The 18,355-nt window shown below is 31.8% G+C and overlaps 2 protein-coding genes across 2 annotated transcripts in view; one reads left to right on the forward strand and one right to left on the reverse strand.

The window, feature by feature from the left end:
• Positions 1-9,629, reverse strand: part of LOC125049676 (caskin-1) — a 222,988-nt gene extending 213,359 nt beyond the window's left edge. The window contains exon 1 of the mRNA XM_047649084.1: positions 9,336-9,629. Coding sequence (XP_047505040.1) covers positions 9,336-9,351 — 16 coding nt within the window. The 5' untranslated portion in view covers positions 9,352-9,629. The remainder of the gene's footprint in view (positions 1-9,335) is intronic.
• Positions 9,630-11,696: 2,067 nt separating this feature from the next.
• LOC125049674 lies at positions 11,697-16,892 on the forward strand. Its single transcript, XM_047649079.1, has 5 exons — positions 11,697-12,016; positions 12,108-12,272; positions 13,003-13,150; positions 13,370-15,450; positions 15,915-16,892. The coding sequence occupies exons 1-5, from the start codon at positions 11,994-11,996 to the stop codon at positions 16,075-16,077; spliced, it is 2,580 nt and encodes an 859-aa protein (XP_047505035.1). The 5' UTR covers positions 11,697-11,993; the 3' UTR covers positions 16,078-16,892.
• The last annotated feature ends 1,463 nt before the right edge of the window (positions 16,893-18,355 follow it).

Raw genomic sequence — 18,355 nt, forward strand, 5'->3', positions numbered from 1 at the left:
GCCTGACCTATGTTGCAATATTCAAACTATGAATCTTAACCAACACTTACTTTCACTATTGTTAATTAATAAGGTTCCGCCAAGACTTATGTTATAATTTGTCAATATACAACTTATGTCTTAGTTCTCAGATTTCATGATATTACATATCAGAATGAGCCTATTAGATTAAAATTTGGACGGCTGGTGGCGACGTGTATCACGTTTGTATCATTAAGATTCTCATGTAAAAAAATATTGGTTGTTTGTAAAGTAGGTTTACGATCGAGATGTTTACGTGATAACGTCTTATTGGTGATATAAGTTTTTGGGAAGTAAGGAATTAATGAAGATAACAATTTTTTCAAATTTTAAATTACATCTATCGTTTTATTCACACTTTTGATGATAAATTTCGGGTGTAAAATGACAAGTTTACTTATTCGACTATGATATTATACATTTTTCTTCATACATTCACGGAATGACTGGCAGCGCTCGAGATGAGACGGGAGATCGGTCCGTCTCTCTCTCGTTATACCTGCGATCGCGCTCGTGAGGTTTTGGTGTGACACAAGTTTCTGAACATGTCACCCGACTAAAACGATTTTAAAGACGTTATCACGTCAAAAATACATTTTTGTAAGGAGAAATAAAGTTCTTTAAACATAATTTAGTTCATTGTTAATAATCATTATTCATAAATATGAATAATTAACGTTTAAAATTTAAATTGAATACTTTTAAGTTTAACTAAAAAATGTTTCCTAACGTAAATAATTTGCTCAAATAACCGCGACATTGACGTTTATTTTCGCTAGAGCAAATAATTTTATCGTATTCGTAATTTAGTCATATAGACAAATGTGTTTGTTATTTTTGTGATCTTTATAATAAAAAGATGCTGTGGCACAACCTTTCGTAATTTCTGTGCCTTGAGATACGAATAACAAGAGACAACTTGAGATTTTGAAGTCGTCGAAAAATATATTTATGAGTTAACTTTTGATATATTCATCAAGAAAACTTTCTTATGATATAAAATATAATAATTAAACCTAACAATACAGACTTTTAGGTGAAGGTCGACAAGACAGGTAGGAAACGTGCTAGGCCAAAGATGACGTCACTTCCTTTTACACGACGTTCTAAGGAATTCAAGACGTTAAATAGAAAAGCAAACTGTACTTAATACTTTGGTTATCACCTGAATAATGGAATTTGGATTAACGTAAAAGAGGTTTTGTTTTTGCTACTTTAAGTGCATTACACACTTGAGTGTTTATTATTCGTGGTAAATCAATCAGCTGCGCTTGTCTGTAAAAATAATACGGCTCTTAATTATTCAGAAATTAATTAACAATGGAATTTGCGGTCCCTACAAAGGAATCCTGATGATGTCATCTAACGCCGGAATCCAATTTCGATTTTAAAGTGTTACACTGTAAGGTTGCTGTTACGTTTTTCTTTTTTTTTTACTTTTCTGCTAGATACGTTGTCGTATTTACTTTACAAAAGAACAAAATGTAATAAATGAAACCCAACCTGATATTCTTCGATAGAACTTGAAAAAATGTCCTTGACATGTTTGTTGTGTTGGCACAGCATTCGAAAATAATGGAAATTAGTGATCCCTCAAGCCGCCAGTAGTGTGATTTGCTTAAAAACAAAAAGTGTTATAGTGCATCAATTAATACGTTAAAAGTACCGTGGCGATGATTTAAGAAAACCAGTGGAACGTTAGAATAACGTGAAATTATATGCGAAAAATTAATGACCGAAAATAAGACTTGGCTTAAAGGCCTCGTTACCAGGCTATGAAATTAAAAAAAAAGCACAGCATTGGAAAAGCTACATAAGAACCTATAGTTTGCGGCATCCAACGCTTACTCCAGGGCCCATTATAATTACCCTCCCAAACCATAACACTCCAGCATTCCAGTGTTTATCGGTCTTCATAAACACGTAAATAGATCGAATGCAGTATGCACCACTTGGCTACCATTTTACTGCGGCCCGATCGATTTCATTCCCCTTGCCAAGTTAAAGCTTTTGTTATAACAATTACAATAACTTCGAAAACCGAATTAAAAAAAAACCTTATCAACTCCGTCATAGTCACTGAATTATCTACATATAATAAATTGTAAACGGAAATTAATATAATAAAAGTGCGCGAATGATAATTATTATTAAACCCGTACTCTAGTTTATAGTATTTACAATAATAGTTTGAGGTCGGGTAATGACACACTCATGTTTGCTAGTTTTAGTGTATCAAATACTAGATTATTATCGATTTCAGTTTATACTAATTGTTTAACCTCAAACGTTAGACCTATTAAAACATTTTTCTCTGTGACGATTCAAAACTAACCGTATTGACCGAGTCATAGATTGCCCTTATAAATGTTACACAGAAACCAAAACTACAAGAATATCGTCAAATTCCTTTCATTCGGAAGATAATAAAAATTAACCGCAAGAGGTTCATGCTACTACATTTTTTTAATTTTAAAATATAATATATTTAAAAGGAATTTCATATAAAAATTATTTGCAGTATTTCGAATATACAGTAAAGTCAATATAAGTTTTTAGATTTATAAGTGCAGAAAGAAAACATTCATGTAGAATTTTATTTAACTATTTGTAATATTAAATAATACAATGCCGCCCCGCATGAACGGAGATTACATACACCGGAATGCTATAAAAATTAACACAAAATACATTGGAGACTGATATTTATTATTCTTTGCCTATTTTTATGTTAATCAATAATTATGAAATAAAAATATATGAATTGTCATTTAATTAATAACGATAAGTAGTAGTTATAGGCACGAGTCTTACCTTGATGAAGTTATGATCCCAGGTGTGTACCAAAGGATAATTATATCTATTGAAACTATGAAGTTTCTGTTGTAAGAGCAAGTTTTCATACATAGGAAAACATCTAGCATATCTAAGACTTTAAAGCGTCTGACACATGCTGATCACTATACAGAATATATAGGTACATAAAGTATTGTCTTTTATTGACATAACTTTTACACATAGAAAAACACTTTTTTTACCGGATTGAAGTTATGTATTTTTATAAATTTACAATTATTTGACATAATTTTAAATTTAACCGTGCGTCACACGTGACCACGCACGCTGTAAAGCACGCGAAACGTCGGTTAAATTTTAAATCATGTAAAATAATTGTAAATTTATAAAAATACATAACTTCAATACGGTAAAAAAGTGTTTTTCTAGGTACATAAACTAAAGACCAAAGGTTGTAGCGCCACTATTTCATTATCCTCATGTTGTGAAGATAACATTCAATTGCTAAACCCAAAAACAAATAACGATCGCCTACTAAACAAGGAACACGCGATACGAAAAAAAGTGACTATCGGATAGATTGATAAGCCTAATGAAGACGGCTAATCCTTTGTCGTTTCCAATCTGTACCCCAAACGAGCACACAATATTCTCAAGCTCAATATCAAGTGCGCTTCAGATAAATGGATCACGTTACTTGATTAACCAGCACGCATCCCCCTCGTCACCCCTGGGAATATTTAAATGGGCCCTGAATATATCACACCACCCTTAGAAGCCAAACGAGCGAATAACCCAGTGGATTTGCTTACCTGCTGAGTTTAAATGACTTTATCTTAATTAAACCCCAAAATGGCCGTGAATAAAGGTCATTAAGGCCGAAATTGATAGACTCGAACACATTTGGTTTTCAGATATTGATAAACAAGTAGTAAAATCGATTTCAAATCAAAACGCCTATTATAAGATATAATTGCTATTGTTTAAGATACGAGCTAGTGCCGATAGTTCTATAAATATAACATTCTATATGTCGGACCAATGCTGCTACCATCAATTGCTATTGTTCCGATAAAATAATTTTTCTTCTAATAACCATAACGACAATGGAATCACTATCACTATTAGTCGTTAATCGCATAAACCACAAGAATTAAAGGTGTTACAATGATTTGACTTTGACGTTGTTAATTTATGAGCTATGTGACACATGACAGTTGACAGAACGGTCATTGCTCTAACACCAAAAATTTAATTTTTTTATTTTGCAGCGCACAGGAACGCAACAACATTTGCTAAATGTGACTCGGGAGACATTATAGCGATAAGTCTCAACTACGAATCTTAAACTTAATATGATTTCATGAGAGTAATTTTTACGATGCGCGCGCACACCGTCACAAAAGAACCGACACCCTGAAGATAGCATAGTCTTCATTTTAAAATAAAAATTGTCCATTTCTTTAATTATATTATATTTTTTTGTGATATTTAAATAAACTTTATTTAACTAGATAATGCGTTATAATAAAACTTTCAATGTATTAAATACCTTATTTCTATTGTTATTGTTATTGTCGTTTTATTTTGAATAAGGCGAAAGATAAAAAAATTAAAAACATATTTATCTTGTTACGTCAAAGAAGTATAACTTCTAACGCGTGTACATAAATACACACACATGTTTTTTTTTCATGAAAAAAATCTTTCACGCAAATAGAACATTGATGTCACGTGCAATTTAGAGCAACAAATTGTAGCAGACGCCACCCAAATCAACATGGCAATCACGCTCGGCGCCACATACAGATAATGTATTGAATATCAACATTCAGAACATCGTCGGCACCTTACGCGCATTGTTACACTCATTGATTTCTCACGGAACTCGGGAGCATCTGACATATGTCTCTATCGAATTCACATCTTACGCGTATGTTCCTTATTGAAATCGAATACAAACTCTTTTCACTAACAATCTCTGTACATGTGTCTATATAATATGCAACATTACGGTATAAGCGATTTAGACTTAGATTATTAACTAGGTATCTTCCAATTAAAAGGGTCTAATCTAAAAAACATAATCCACGAACTCGTTTTTTATTTATTTAACTGTTACTAACTTTACAATATACTCGTAGTGTTAATAACAAACCCATTGTAGGACAATTTTATAGTTGCACACAAGTGCTAAGTAACAGTGTAAGATGGATTCCTTTATTCACAATAGAAGGCTAGTAAAAAGAGAATAGACACTACAATAACTGATTTTTAAAATGAACCAATAAAATTTCTTCCCATCAACAAAAACCCTTTATTAAACCAACACATTGAAACTCGCTTAGAATTCACGTACAGAAAGGCATTAAATCACTGTAAAATATCCATTAGTAACTCACCCAGAGCTCTATCAAGCGCCACGAGCTCAAAAGGTTAAGATGCAAAAAAACTAGAGCAATGAACTGAAGTCACGTATTTCCCTCATCTATTCCCTTGGCACGTAGCACCATCTAAACTACCGCTCATTGTCAATATTGGAGTATACTGAACCACTGGTAAATCCAAATACATTATCGGTTATGGGGAATATCCGAGAATCATTTTAAGTAAAGCTATAGTGTAATTATGTCCGTCGTGGTTATGTTGCGTTTTTCGCTAATAAAATTGTTTCAAATTGGTAGTAGAAAAATCAATGAAGCCTACCCAGAAATGGGTCTAACTCATTAGAGGACGAGATAATTTTTAAGATTTCTGCGTTAATATCATTTGTTATAAAAACGCATATATATAGAACAGGGGGTAAACGGGCAGGGCAAGGTTCGCCTGATGTTAAGTGATACCGCCGCCCATGGACACTCACCATGCTCCAAAGGGCTCGCGAGTTCGTTACTGGTCTCGGAGTTGGTACGCTCTTTTCTTGACGTGCGGCAACCGCTCTAGAGCAGTCGGTCTCGACTGCAACATTCGGTCCGTCTATGGCGACCTGTAGTCGAATTGGATCGGAAATATTTGTGGGTAGCAGGTTCCACATGGTGGGCGACAAAAACTGCCCTAAATAAACCACAATTGAGTGTGGAACGATGGGCATCGAGTTGATTCGGGTGGAATTTCGTTTTCTGCCTTGACGTCTGATGATGAAACTTAGCTGCAGGTATTAATCCAAACAACTCCAATGAATTCCTGCCGTGGTTAATGCGGTAGATGCAGAGGGATCCCACATCTATACGCAATGCCAAGGGATAAATCCACCGGGAAAGTGACTAGCTCAATTAAAGTTTTAATTTAAATGTATCCGAACAATAATATTATTATAATTGAATTAAATTGTTTACAAATTACAGCAAAGTCAAGTTGATCACAAATTATTTTCAATTAGAAAATTTAAGACAGAAATGTTTGTGTTTTAATCGCTATCAAAACATAATTTAATATCAATTGAAATCCTTATTTAATAATTTAAATTCTTAATTCGGATATTCATTGGGAAAAGTGATTTAAATCTACCAAAATCACCAGATAATGACCAAAATCAATTATCAAAGGATTCACATAAATTGTTTAATCGCCATAATTTAATTTCGAAGTAGAGATAATTAACATGTCGAACGGGTTTGCATTGATATTTTTATCGGGATCGAGTTTCGACCACAAATACCAAGTGTTTCATGTATAAAACATACATGTTTTTTTATTATACACAGACAGATTCATGGCGATAAGCAGATAGAAGAAAGGAAATAATGTTGGAAGTAGAAGTCCTCAATAAGCCTAATAGAGCTCATACATGTTCCATTCAATCAAATATCCATTCTTATCACTAGGAAATCATAAAAATTAAAGCCATAATATGACCTAAAATTCTATGAATTTGGACTTTATTCGTAACTGTGCTCACCTTCGGTCGTAGCACGATGTTCTTAAGTAGCATAGTAGTATAGTCAAAAGCTTTTTTCGGTAAATAGACTTTTAAATGCATATTTTTTTTACACGTATGGTATCGTGGACTTTTTGTAGATTTTGATGTCGTCTACAAAACTGTAGAACATCACTTTGCTCTAATATCAATAGTAGTAGGATACGTGATTTAAGAAATTTTATTGGTATTTTTCAAACACAATCGACTTTTTTTAAATATTCTATAGCCTATGTTCATCAGAGATAACGTAGGGTTCTAATAGTGAAATAATCTTTTAAATCAGTCTTGTTATTTTTGAGCCTATTCCATGCAAACAAATAAACAATGAAATCTTTCTTCTATATAATATTAATCTAGATATTATATATTTTTTTAATTATCTAGTAAAAATAAACAAAGCACAACATTATTTAACGAATTTAGGTTTACGTTTATGAATAAGACCAGCGTTAAAAGAATTCGAATACCCTACAACCATTAAGAACCAGTACAACATGAAAGCTATCCCAAGGGATGCGGGAACATCTCAAAAAGCCTCAATTTCAGCACATCTTTTCAAGGCTGTAAAGTGCAAGGATACGAAGTTGCATCGCCGATAAACCGGAGATGAAAGCGTCTGTTTATTTGATTTCCTACGTCCCAGACTGTGTTGCTAACTTCAATTGGGCTTTGATGCCTTGATTTATCCGAGTAACAAACCTATATGTTACGAAAACTACACCTATTTTATTAACTAACTGTGCGATCTGCTTTAATTCTCGTATTATAAATGACTTGTGTTATAGAGAAAGATTCGAATAAGCTACCTATGAATCGAATATGCTCTACACCTGTGCTATATCAGAATATATAAATCTACATTGAAAAATTCATACATTTTTGTACCTATATTGGTTACACATTATATGAAGCTGTTTGTTATTATAATACATACATGCGTTAGTTAACCGAGCTATTTATTTTTGGTTAGTTCACAAAATTTTACAAAACAATATTAATCAAAGAACAAACGAGAAAAGTTGGAGATACGAAAGCGGAAAACAATGTTATAAATTTCCTGTATAAAAAATTACTTATAAATATAACATTATTATTGCTAGACATTTTAACAAGCATCGCATTTTATTATCAATCACTTTGGGCTCATTTCTATGCATAAATGTATATTCACTTATCGAGAATGCATGTTGACCCTGAATAATAAACATATCGCTAAGATAAAACCACGATACAATAGACACAGCGACACTATTTGAGCGCAGACATTGTGGTTATTTTGACATACAATTAACCACAATAATAAAAACTAAAGCTTTTCTTTTAACTATTTGTGGTATACCTTATATGTCGATGTCGATATATTTAAAAAGTAACAATACTGAGGGACGTCCATAAATAGTAAATAAATAATTATAGTTAGCTAAAGAACTGCAATTCAGCTACAAACTTTAATACCAGAACATTCCATTTAGACAACCATAGGACAGTGAAAGATTTAAACTTCCAATTGTATCTACAATGAACACATTTAATTCTAAATAAACGACTCTGTATGAAAAAAAGGACACAAATGAATCTATTTCTAGTTTAAACTTTCCAAAAACATGAAGTGTCGACGTATTTTTGTATCGATACAAAGGTGTAAATGAGAGTATTTATCAACAAGGAACATAGTTTCGGGTTCATTCATCGGCCTAGAATCTGATTTCGTAACAAAACATTTCAGCTCGTCCCATCGAACATTGTCGGATTACGTTTATAGACCATTTGTATGGGATCTGCTACGGTTAATGATTTCGGTCTTCTCGCTTAGGCAACTCTATTCCGAGGCGTAGATAATAACTTTTTATTGGCCCATCGCTATTATGTGTGTTAATGGTAGAAAAGTTCGTAAACACAACGCCCTGTTGGACTATTGTGTACTTGACTTTAAGTTAGCAAGGCGACTTCAACGACTGATGTGTTATTACTACTTTTTTGAACGATGAAATATTAAAAACTATAAATGTAAATGTCATTAAATATTTAGTGTATGGTTTTTTATTCGTTAGATCATAACGATAACTGCAATAAATTTTAAATGGTATTTTAATTAGAATAACCAATAAGATTGTGTATAAAATAATATTGCTATTAATTTCGAAAAAAAAAATAAAATTTTGAAAATGCAATGACATTGAAGTGAAATAACTCGTTTATGTCTTTAATACATAATTACTTAAATTTAAGAATATTACATTTTAACGTTTGAAATACCATTGTGGTGTGGGGTTAATACATGTCTTCGTCTATGACCCCTTCGTTTAAATGTTCTTATTTAAAGGCTAAGGCTGTTTGGTATGAATTTGCGGGAATCCAACAAAGGACCTTGGAGGTTATGCAACATGTGCGCTAACTAGGTACGGAAATATAAAAAAAAACTATATTGTACATATTAACCCATAAATAAATTATTAAAGTCATCATTTTTAAGCATAAAATTCTTATCGGAGTTCCCGACCCGGTCAGTTTACACACCAGTTCTTATCATAATGTAAACTGCTTAAACAAATTTTAAACGCAAATATCGCAAATGAATACTTCAATATATTAAGTTTACCGTTTATTTTTCTCATGCCGGCAGTAGACCTCTACTGCAGCGTCCAAATCCTGTCCTCGGAGGGTCGCGTCAACAACAAAACACACACAGACTCACTTATGCACTTAACACGTTGTTTTAACTGATAATTCTAAAAGAAAAGCAATTTTAAATGCACAAGGATCGATTCCAAGTTAAAAACATTCTTTAAATCATGAAAACACATGAATGTTTAACACGTTTTGAATATCACCCACGCAAACATGTTACAACTCGCGACAATGCCGCGTGACTGCAGCCTGCAGGCGTGTCGCTACTCGCCACTCAGCACTCGCCTCGCCGGCTGACACTAACGGCTAGCGCTGTAGATTATAATGTATAGCGTAGCATTTGCACCAAAACTCGAAGCTCCAACTACAATTATATCCAGTAACGACACTAGATGGCGTTAAGCGCAAGAAGCACTCTTGTTTACATACTTATAATAATTATTATTATAAATTATACGCTAAAATTATTTTGTGTTTAAAAGACAACTTAAAAATAAACCTAAATATCAAGTATATGATCTATTTTAGAACATTTATTTTTGATAATACATTAAGTATAAGTTATAATAGAAAACCTTAAAATCTTACCTTAATTTAGATCCTCCTAAATTTGCACACTTAAAATAAAATAAAAACACTTTCTAATATCACTTCACCATCGTTTGCTTTAAGGTTTTCTTCATAAAGATGAAAATATTGTATTTACCCCTAGTGCCGGTTGTTTTGGCGCACTCTAGATCATCACTACAAATTTTAAAGATATGGTTATAATTTGCTTCTTAATATGTACCTATGTACGTTTTTTTACAATATAAAGAATATTCTAATATACTTCACTAAAAACGACCCATAACAAAATCACCCCATTACACGCAATGAAGTTAGCAACGAAACCGCACGTCAAAATATACCATAAATAAAACCGTACAACTGGGAGCTTCACCCCCAGCCCCCTATTCGATCCACGTTTGCGAGAAATGATACTTTGAATCGAAATTTGAAATTCCAAGAGTATGCGACGATTAAATCGATGCCGGCCGGCTTTAGCGTGCGTTAACGAGCGACTATCGTATTCTTTGAGCTATGGTCGTCGCCAGCAAAGTTGAGGGGGCGGCACCTCTTATAATCCCGTATTACAATACGCTAAATCGTCTCCAACCCTCTTAGACTGCAGCCGAAATGCGAATACTTAATCCTATAGGAACTCCATCAGTACAGAGTTTTATTTTAATCGCTTTGATATATCAAGGTTGGTACCTAGCTAGAAATAAATTGTTTAAATAATCATGTTTATAGAATATACGATAATAAACGTTTCAATGGGTAACTTTAATGGCGTGTAGAAAATTAACCAGGGCAATACGAAAAAAAATACGACATGTTTCGCTATCTTTCTATACATTTCATTATTTTCACTATGTATATAGGAGCCAGGAGGATCGGAATAAGTCGGTCATAGTCGTGGAGATTCGTGTCCCCCTCGTCGTAACCCGTGCGACTAATCGATAGTTAGGCATGCTACAAACTTGCTACGCTACGTTATATCTAGCTACTACGATACTACAAACGTAGCTCTAAGTAACTTACACCTGTTACTACATTTTTTTACCATTAACTGTCGCCTTTTACTATTTGTCGTTCATTAACCGTTAACCTCTTACAATGTGTAAGATAGTACGTAAAAAATTAAAAATAATATAAGAATTGAAAAGTTGTAACAATTGTACCTATATATAGTTGTACATTGTTTTTTTTATTTGAGATTAGGTTCTTAGCCTAAATTTGTTTATTTGAACTCATGCACCTTTAGGTATAAAAGTTTAATAAATTATTTGAAAAACTAAAAGAATAAAATGTGTACCCTATTTGGTAAATAAGGACTTTTATTTATTAATATTAAACTAAATTCTATTGTATTTCTTAAAATATGTTATACTAATTCGTTAGTTGTAAAAAGAGATTTATGGAGAAAGAGAATTATGGTAAATTGTACATTTAATTGTAAAGCAACTTAAAAATTATTATTACCTATTATGTCTGCTATTGCCATCTATCGAAGGTTAATAGTTTTTTTTAAATGTTCTTATAAAATAAAGCTTCGACAGTTAACAAATATAATTTATATTGAACAGATTTAAGTTTTAAATGAATATAAAACAATAACTATGCAATTTAATATTTTCCAAACGATTTAATTTGAACCTGAGGAGAAAGTGAAATTAAATGTCAAATGTGTTATACGACAATGACATATACAGCTTTAATACATATTTATTTTTACTGTCAACTCTCAATTTATTTTTTAAATTGTTAAGTTTCGCTATTCGCTAAATAGTAAATTTCACTTGAAGACTGAAGTGAAGTAAATTTCACTCATCACTGTGCAATATTTTATAGTTATTGATAAAACATTTCAGTTTTCAGTTTTTCAATGTGCTAAGTGATGAGTTTAAATCTTAACTCTTTTAAGAAATATGAATATGTCTCCTTTTTCCTAAAAAATAAATAAATAGTGTGAATTAAGAGAAAAGTTAAAAAGAAACAGACAAAGGTGAAAATATCAAGAATTTGTTAAAACCTTGGTTAATTTTGGGAATTTTCTATAAAACTGAGTTTTAAACCTATTGAAATGGCTGTTAATAATATTTTGACGTAAGTTTGATAAATTTTTATAAAAGCTAGCTTATGAGAACATAGATTTTGGCTTACACATAATACAATCTCTCATTAATTTCATTTTTAGTGGTGAAGACCTAGTAAAAAAAGGAGTAACTAGGTTAGAGGCAAATTTACCCGAGCTTGGTTTAAAAGATGTTGTTCCAAATGGCTCTTGGTTAGAGAGTAAACAGATTCAAGCCGCTTTGGAAGAGAAAAAACATCTGATTGAAGTTGAAAGGATTGAAAAAAGGTATTATGCTTGTAGCATATATCAAATTAATTTTACTTAAGGTATATTTTAGCCCTTTTAAATATTTTAACTTTAACTACATTCAGTGTAAACTCTATATAACACACTGCATACTTTGACATTAGAAAGAGTTGTAGTTATATGGAAACAAGAAAATTCTGTATTAAAAATAGAAAAAGTTTATTTCAGACTAGTGTTATTAATTACGCTATTGCATATAGTCTGTTATTTTCATCTGACATCTTTTGCTACACCAATAATTATGTTGTATTTTTTTACTTATTTATTTATATCTTAGCGATATTGAGGCATCTTTGTGATAAAGAACAGTCTGTCTACATGTGCAACAATTCCAATTTGTAAACAAAAGAACAGAGTTGTTAGAAAGTTTGGTGCATATGATGCTGACAGTGTTTAACAATAAAATGACAAAAGAATGTATGCAGTTCCGCAGTTTTAACTAATTTCGGAAACTTAAAAAGTACTTTGCATTATTTAATTGTTGTTGTTATTGAAGGTGGGTCTAATGATATGTAGAGTGTATCATTGTATGGAAAACAAGCTAAACCAAGCCAAACCGAGGGGTTTTAAAGCTTAAGGGGTTTGTTGTTAATTCAATAGATGTTACATGGAGTTTACACTGTATTTTCTTTCATTTATTAAATTTTAATTCAGGTGACTTATTTAACATGTAACATAAAATCATGTAATAGAAATATTTTTTTTACAGAGGGTCCTTAAGTCAAGCGGATTGGCAGGAAGATCTAAGTCTGGCTGAAGTGACCCAGAAAGTTGGAGGTTACTGGCAATTTCTTGGACATAATGTAGGACCAATTCTATATCTTAAGCCAGAAGAAGCTCTGTTTTTAATGGAAATTGTAAGTTTAAATTTATTTCCTTTTCAGACTTCTTATATTGGTTTCTTTCACTGCTACTTTAACTATAATCCAAATTATTTGTTATGAATTAAACATAATTTAAATAATAATAATGTATTATAATATATAGTAATTTGTATAATATTTAGAAGAAAATTGATATAAGTAATAATATACATTCACAATAACCATTAATATTTATTAATTGAATAATTTCAGAATTGTCTCCTATTAAATTATGGTGGTGTTAAGGTTTCATTACAACAGGCTTACTCTTTGCTTCTTCGTGGAGAACTAAATTTACTAAAATATAAAGTGTATGCATCACTTAGCAGAGTTGGATACAAAGTGCTTAGACACAAACCATCTACAGAAGTTGTGACCCAACTGCATAAAGCAACTGAAGCAGAAAAATGTACAGTTACAGTAATGTCTGGAGATAATAATGAAAAATCTCAGGAAACTAATACATTAAGTCAGGATTTAAGGACAAAGTGTCATGGAACTTTAGAAGTAATAGATTCTGAAACAAATGTAAAGTCTTTAAATAATAACTCTATTGACCATGATGACAAATTGGATAGTAAAATGTCTAAAACATACAAAAATGTTATTGAAACCTATCATAATAAAATTGATAAATTGAAAAGCAGAGTGATAAAACCTCCCAGAAATGAACAACTAAATGAATTCTTCTCTAACATACCAGAATTATTGGGAAAACATGTTGTTACCCTAAAAGTACCAGAGGCAAAATTTTTACCAGATAATATGAAATTAAAAGAAACATATACTATTAACTTACAAAATTTTAACAAAAAATACATAAAAAGGCGTAATCGAACCTACAGCCTTGGTGATGAAGTTAACAATAGCCATGTAGGAAGGTTACAATCGGATTCAAATAATTTCAGGGATAACATAAATACTAATCAAGCACAAAGTAGTGTTTATACTCAAACTAGTTCTCAAGGCCAGAAAAGTACTCAAACGGAAAATAGGCCTCAAATTCCAAATCACAATAATTATGTTGAAGATAGACATTATGAACATTCACAGTATATGCCTGTTTTCTATTCAAGGCCCCAAAATTTAAACTATATAAACTTCAACATGATTTTTGACAATACCCTAAATCAAGTATATTTTCCATATCAGTGTTATGGACCTCGGGTATGCCCTGGGCCAAGTTTGAATTTTTACAATTCCAGGATGTATGGAAACAGAATGCAAAATTCAACTATACTAAGAAGCAGAGGAAATCACCTACAAAGGATTAATGATCTTGCAGGAAGACTGAAAATTCTTGTGTCGAGAGGAAATTCTAATAAAGATCATATTCGTGCCCTGAAGAATCTTCTTAAAACTTATAATTCCAGATACAAAACAAAATTGAGACTTAGCTCTGATTTTGAAATATTAACTGAAGCAAGTGTTGTTGCACAGATTGATTTAGACCAAGATGATGATGAACCACAAAATAAAAGACAGAAAACAGATAACTCTCTTGAAGAAAATCTCCAAGCTGTTACAGAAATGGCTTTAGAACTTAAAGATTTGGAAATTAATGGGAAAGCAACTGCCAGTCATCGAAGAAGCATTTCAAAGCTTATAAAAACATTTAATGATTGTTACAATGTTGAATATTATTTGACCCCAGGATATGAAGTTCTAAATCGAGCAGATGTTTCTTCTGTTACTAAATCTGTTATAATTGACGATGAAGAACCTGTAAATAAATTAGAAAAACCAAAGAAAAGCAAGAAATTCAGGAATCCCTACAATATCCTTAAGAGGTTATCTGAAAATCAAGGTGCAAGTTCATCAAAAAGCAATTTTCCGTCAATACTTGTAAAAAACACTGAGCCTAAAAAATGTAGTAAAATTGAAAGCTGGATTCCTCGTGATAATAATTTTGTACGAATTGAGATACCTAGTGAAATTAGTGACCCCTTGTTTGATTCAAGAAAAACGCAAATGCTCTATGAATTTATAAAATTTAAACCCAACTTTGTAAATTGGGGTGAAGCAAAGATAGCATTTCTAGAAAGTCTTATGGAAACAATTGCAGAGTTTAGCCAACCATCAAATCTTCAAAATGACTTTGATGAAGATTGTCTACTCTCACCTGATTGCGGGAATGTCAAAGCTGTAATGGATAAATTAAGAATCATCAAAACAAATAAAGAAGCTAGTTCTGAATGCCGGCTACATATAGATTTTGATGTTTATAATAGAAATGTAGAGAATTATAAAAAAAAGAATCCTCCCAAACCACATTTCAGAGTTATATGCCTTGAGTAAGTATTTTTTATATACATTGACCATTGATTAAAAGTGATCAGGTTACATTATCTTAAAGTTACATGTTACAGTATTTTATGTTTAAAATCAATAATATATTCTACTAGAGACCGGGCAAACGTCGTTTTGCCATATCATTTATAATAAAAAAATAGGGGTGATCAACCCCGGGGTGAAAGTTAGGGGTTGTATGTGTTTTTGTATGTTGTATCATAAAAAAATAGAAATTAAAAAATTTGTCTAAAAAATAAATAAAAAAATCTAGGGGTGGACTACCCCTAACATTTAGGGGGATGAAAAATAAATGTTGGCCGATTCTCATAGATACCGGATAAGCACAAAAAATTTCATCAAAATCGGTCAAGCCGTTTCGGAGGAGTATGGCAACGAAAACTGTGACACGAGAATTTTATATATTAGATGTAATAGGTATATTTAGTTTCATGCATTATTTTTACAGCGAATCTCTTGAAATACCATCAGCATCAGAAATCGAAGCTCTCCAATCTCAATATGAAGACAACATACCTATAGTCTTTGCTTTAGTCAGTAGCAGCTCCATCTCTTACTTACAAGTAAAATCAACCGAGACACCAATTTTTGAGCCTTCTAGTAATCAGTAAGTGCATCCCGAAATCGCAATCAGCTGGTCTGAATATTAGATATAACAAGGGTAACATTTGGAAGTTTATTTCATTACTAAAGCTGAAGAACTCTAGTTAATGCAATCACTAGAAAGATAAGTTGATAAATAACTGTTTTAATGTTATGTTAAAGTGTATTTTAAGTAATGTTTGTTGTGTTTATTCATATACAACATGATCCTCAGGTAACTAGAATATTTTGTCCTTATTACTCTAGTCATTAGTAATATGGACAACAAATTTATCTTTTAAATCGTCCCAACTTTACTAAATATTATCCCTCGTATTTATAAAAACCAAATCAATTTCCCGGCATGCGTTCGTGGTCGCACCACGTGATTAAATAAAATATAATATTAATAATTAATTTCTCTTACATGGATTTAGATTTACGTTTGCGTGTTTTTTTTCACACACATGAAGTCACAGATATAAAGACAAATATTAAACCTTTACATTATCAAATGAACTGAAAATATAACATTTTTATAATTACCGTACCAACTCTATGTATTCTGTGGTTTTAACTAAACCCCTCATTAGTCGGAAGTCATTATTTTGTTTGTGTCTATGTTATATAGACGAATTAGCATTTTACTTAACGCTGTGTAAGACTGGTTGTGATGAATTGGTTTTTATGAAGGACTTAGTTTACTTTGAACGAAAACAGGTGTTTTTAAACAAGCTAAGCTTTTTCATGTTCATTTATATATACCTGTTTTAAATGTTAAATAAGAACTGTTATTAATCGTAATAGATATATAATAAGGAATGAGTTATTGTTTATTCTTAAATAAAGCTATTTCGTTTGGCATATTCTTTTTATTAACATACATAATTATGTTAAATTAATTTCCGTGAAATGGAATGGCACTTTTATTGTTTTGTTTTAAACAATAAACAAGAAACTGTTGGCTCCACTGATGTTGAATAGTGTACCGACACGTGGCCACTGGAAATAACAGCAATCAAGTGCCTTTTAAGGGTCTTTTACGAATTTGATACCCTCTTGTATGATCCTAAGTTGTACAGGTAATAGTATTGTAGCGACACCTACAATCAACAGCTGCAAAACACTGCCACATACCAATAGGGTCCTCCCATTAGGTTGTAGGAACTGTTCACCATTCCTCCTTCACAGTATCATTGTATAAATTACCTCCCTATTCATTTGTTTGCATTGTTAAAAATAAAGTCTAATTACGCTTGACTGTCAGTAACATACAATATGTAATATACGCTGCAGGCAATTCTTCTACAGTTTTCACCGGTCTAACTTTTTTTCCTAGTACCTAAAGTGTAATTGTTTAGTTGAATGTATAAAAAACGTGATATTATCTCGTTCATTAGTTTTAGTATCTGTTTTGAGCGATACTAGTGAAACAGTGAATGTTTCGGTTGATAAACGAGCCATCTATTTCTAATTTATAATAAAATGATAAGATAAAACAGACGCAGGAATCTAACACCATTGGGGCTAGAAGACTTCAAACGTCAAAGTATTTAGGTGTATTAAATAAAAGGATTGTTAATATTAATAGTTTATTAACACTAATGTTTATCACGATCCATACAACTAAATAATTGCTAAACGTATTCGTTTTTTTACACAACCATTTGTTCATTTACATCTAATATATATTGTGCATTATATATATGTTAACGTAAAATTGTAAACACCGTTAGATTGTAATCTATCTCGCGAGATTATAAACTGTCGAAAGATTGTGAACCTCAGCTTACTGCTTACAATTTAACGTATTATTATTCGGTAGATTGTACTACACTAACTTAGTTATCATTCAAACTTCTTTGGTCAATTACAGATTAATTTTACTTTCCAACAATTTCATATAACTACCGAATAATAATACGTTAAATTGTAAGCAGTTCGTTGAGGTTCACAATCTTTCGACAGTTTATAATCTCGCGAGCAGGGCCGCGCCGCCCATGTGTGCGAAGTGTGCGATGCACACAGGCGCTAAGACAATAAGGGCGCCGCCACCGAAATTATTTATACTACAATATTCTTACGTACAATTGAAGTTTCATTTTACGCTTTGGGTTTTAGTTTACATTAATTACTCAGAGCTAAGCGAATCAAAAGAAAGGCCGCTGCGCCGTGATTGAGTGTGTTTATGTCTTATGATTTCAATAATATGCCGACATACCTTGATAGAATCCAAAATGAACTAATTTTTATACTCGGTAACCAAATTCAATATTTTATTTTAAATTTATGTCTAATTAATAAATA

This window comes from Pieris napi, chromosome 5 (genome assembly GCF_905475465.1).
Source record: "Pieris napi chromosome 5, ilPieNapi1.2, whole genome shotgun sequence".
In the NCBI taxonomy this organism is placed as follows: domain Eukaryota; kingdom Metazoa; phylum Arthropoda; class Insecta; order Lepidoptera; family Pieridae; genus Pieris; species Pieris napi.

Coding starts and splice junctions, on each gene's coding strand:
- LOC125049674 (XM_047649079.1), top strand. CDS start 11,994: ATGGCTGTTAATAATATTTTGAC. Junction 12,273..13,002: donor GTTGAAAGGATTGAAAAAAG/GTATTATGCTTG, acceptor TTTTTTTTACAG/AGGGTCCTTAAGTCAAGCGG. Junction 13,151..13,369: donor CTCTGTTTTTAATGGAAATT/GTAAGTTTAAAT, acceptor GAATAATTTCAG/AATTGTCTCCTATTAAATTA.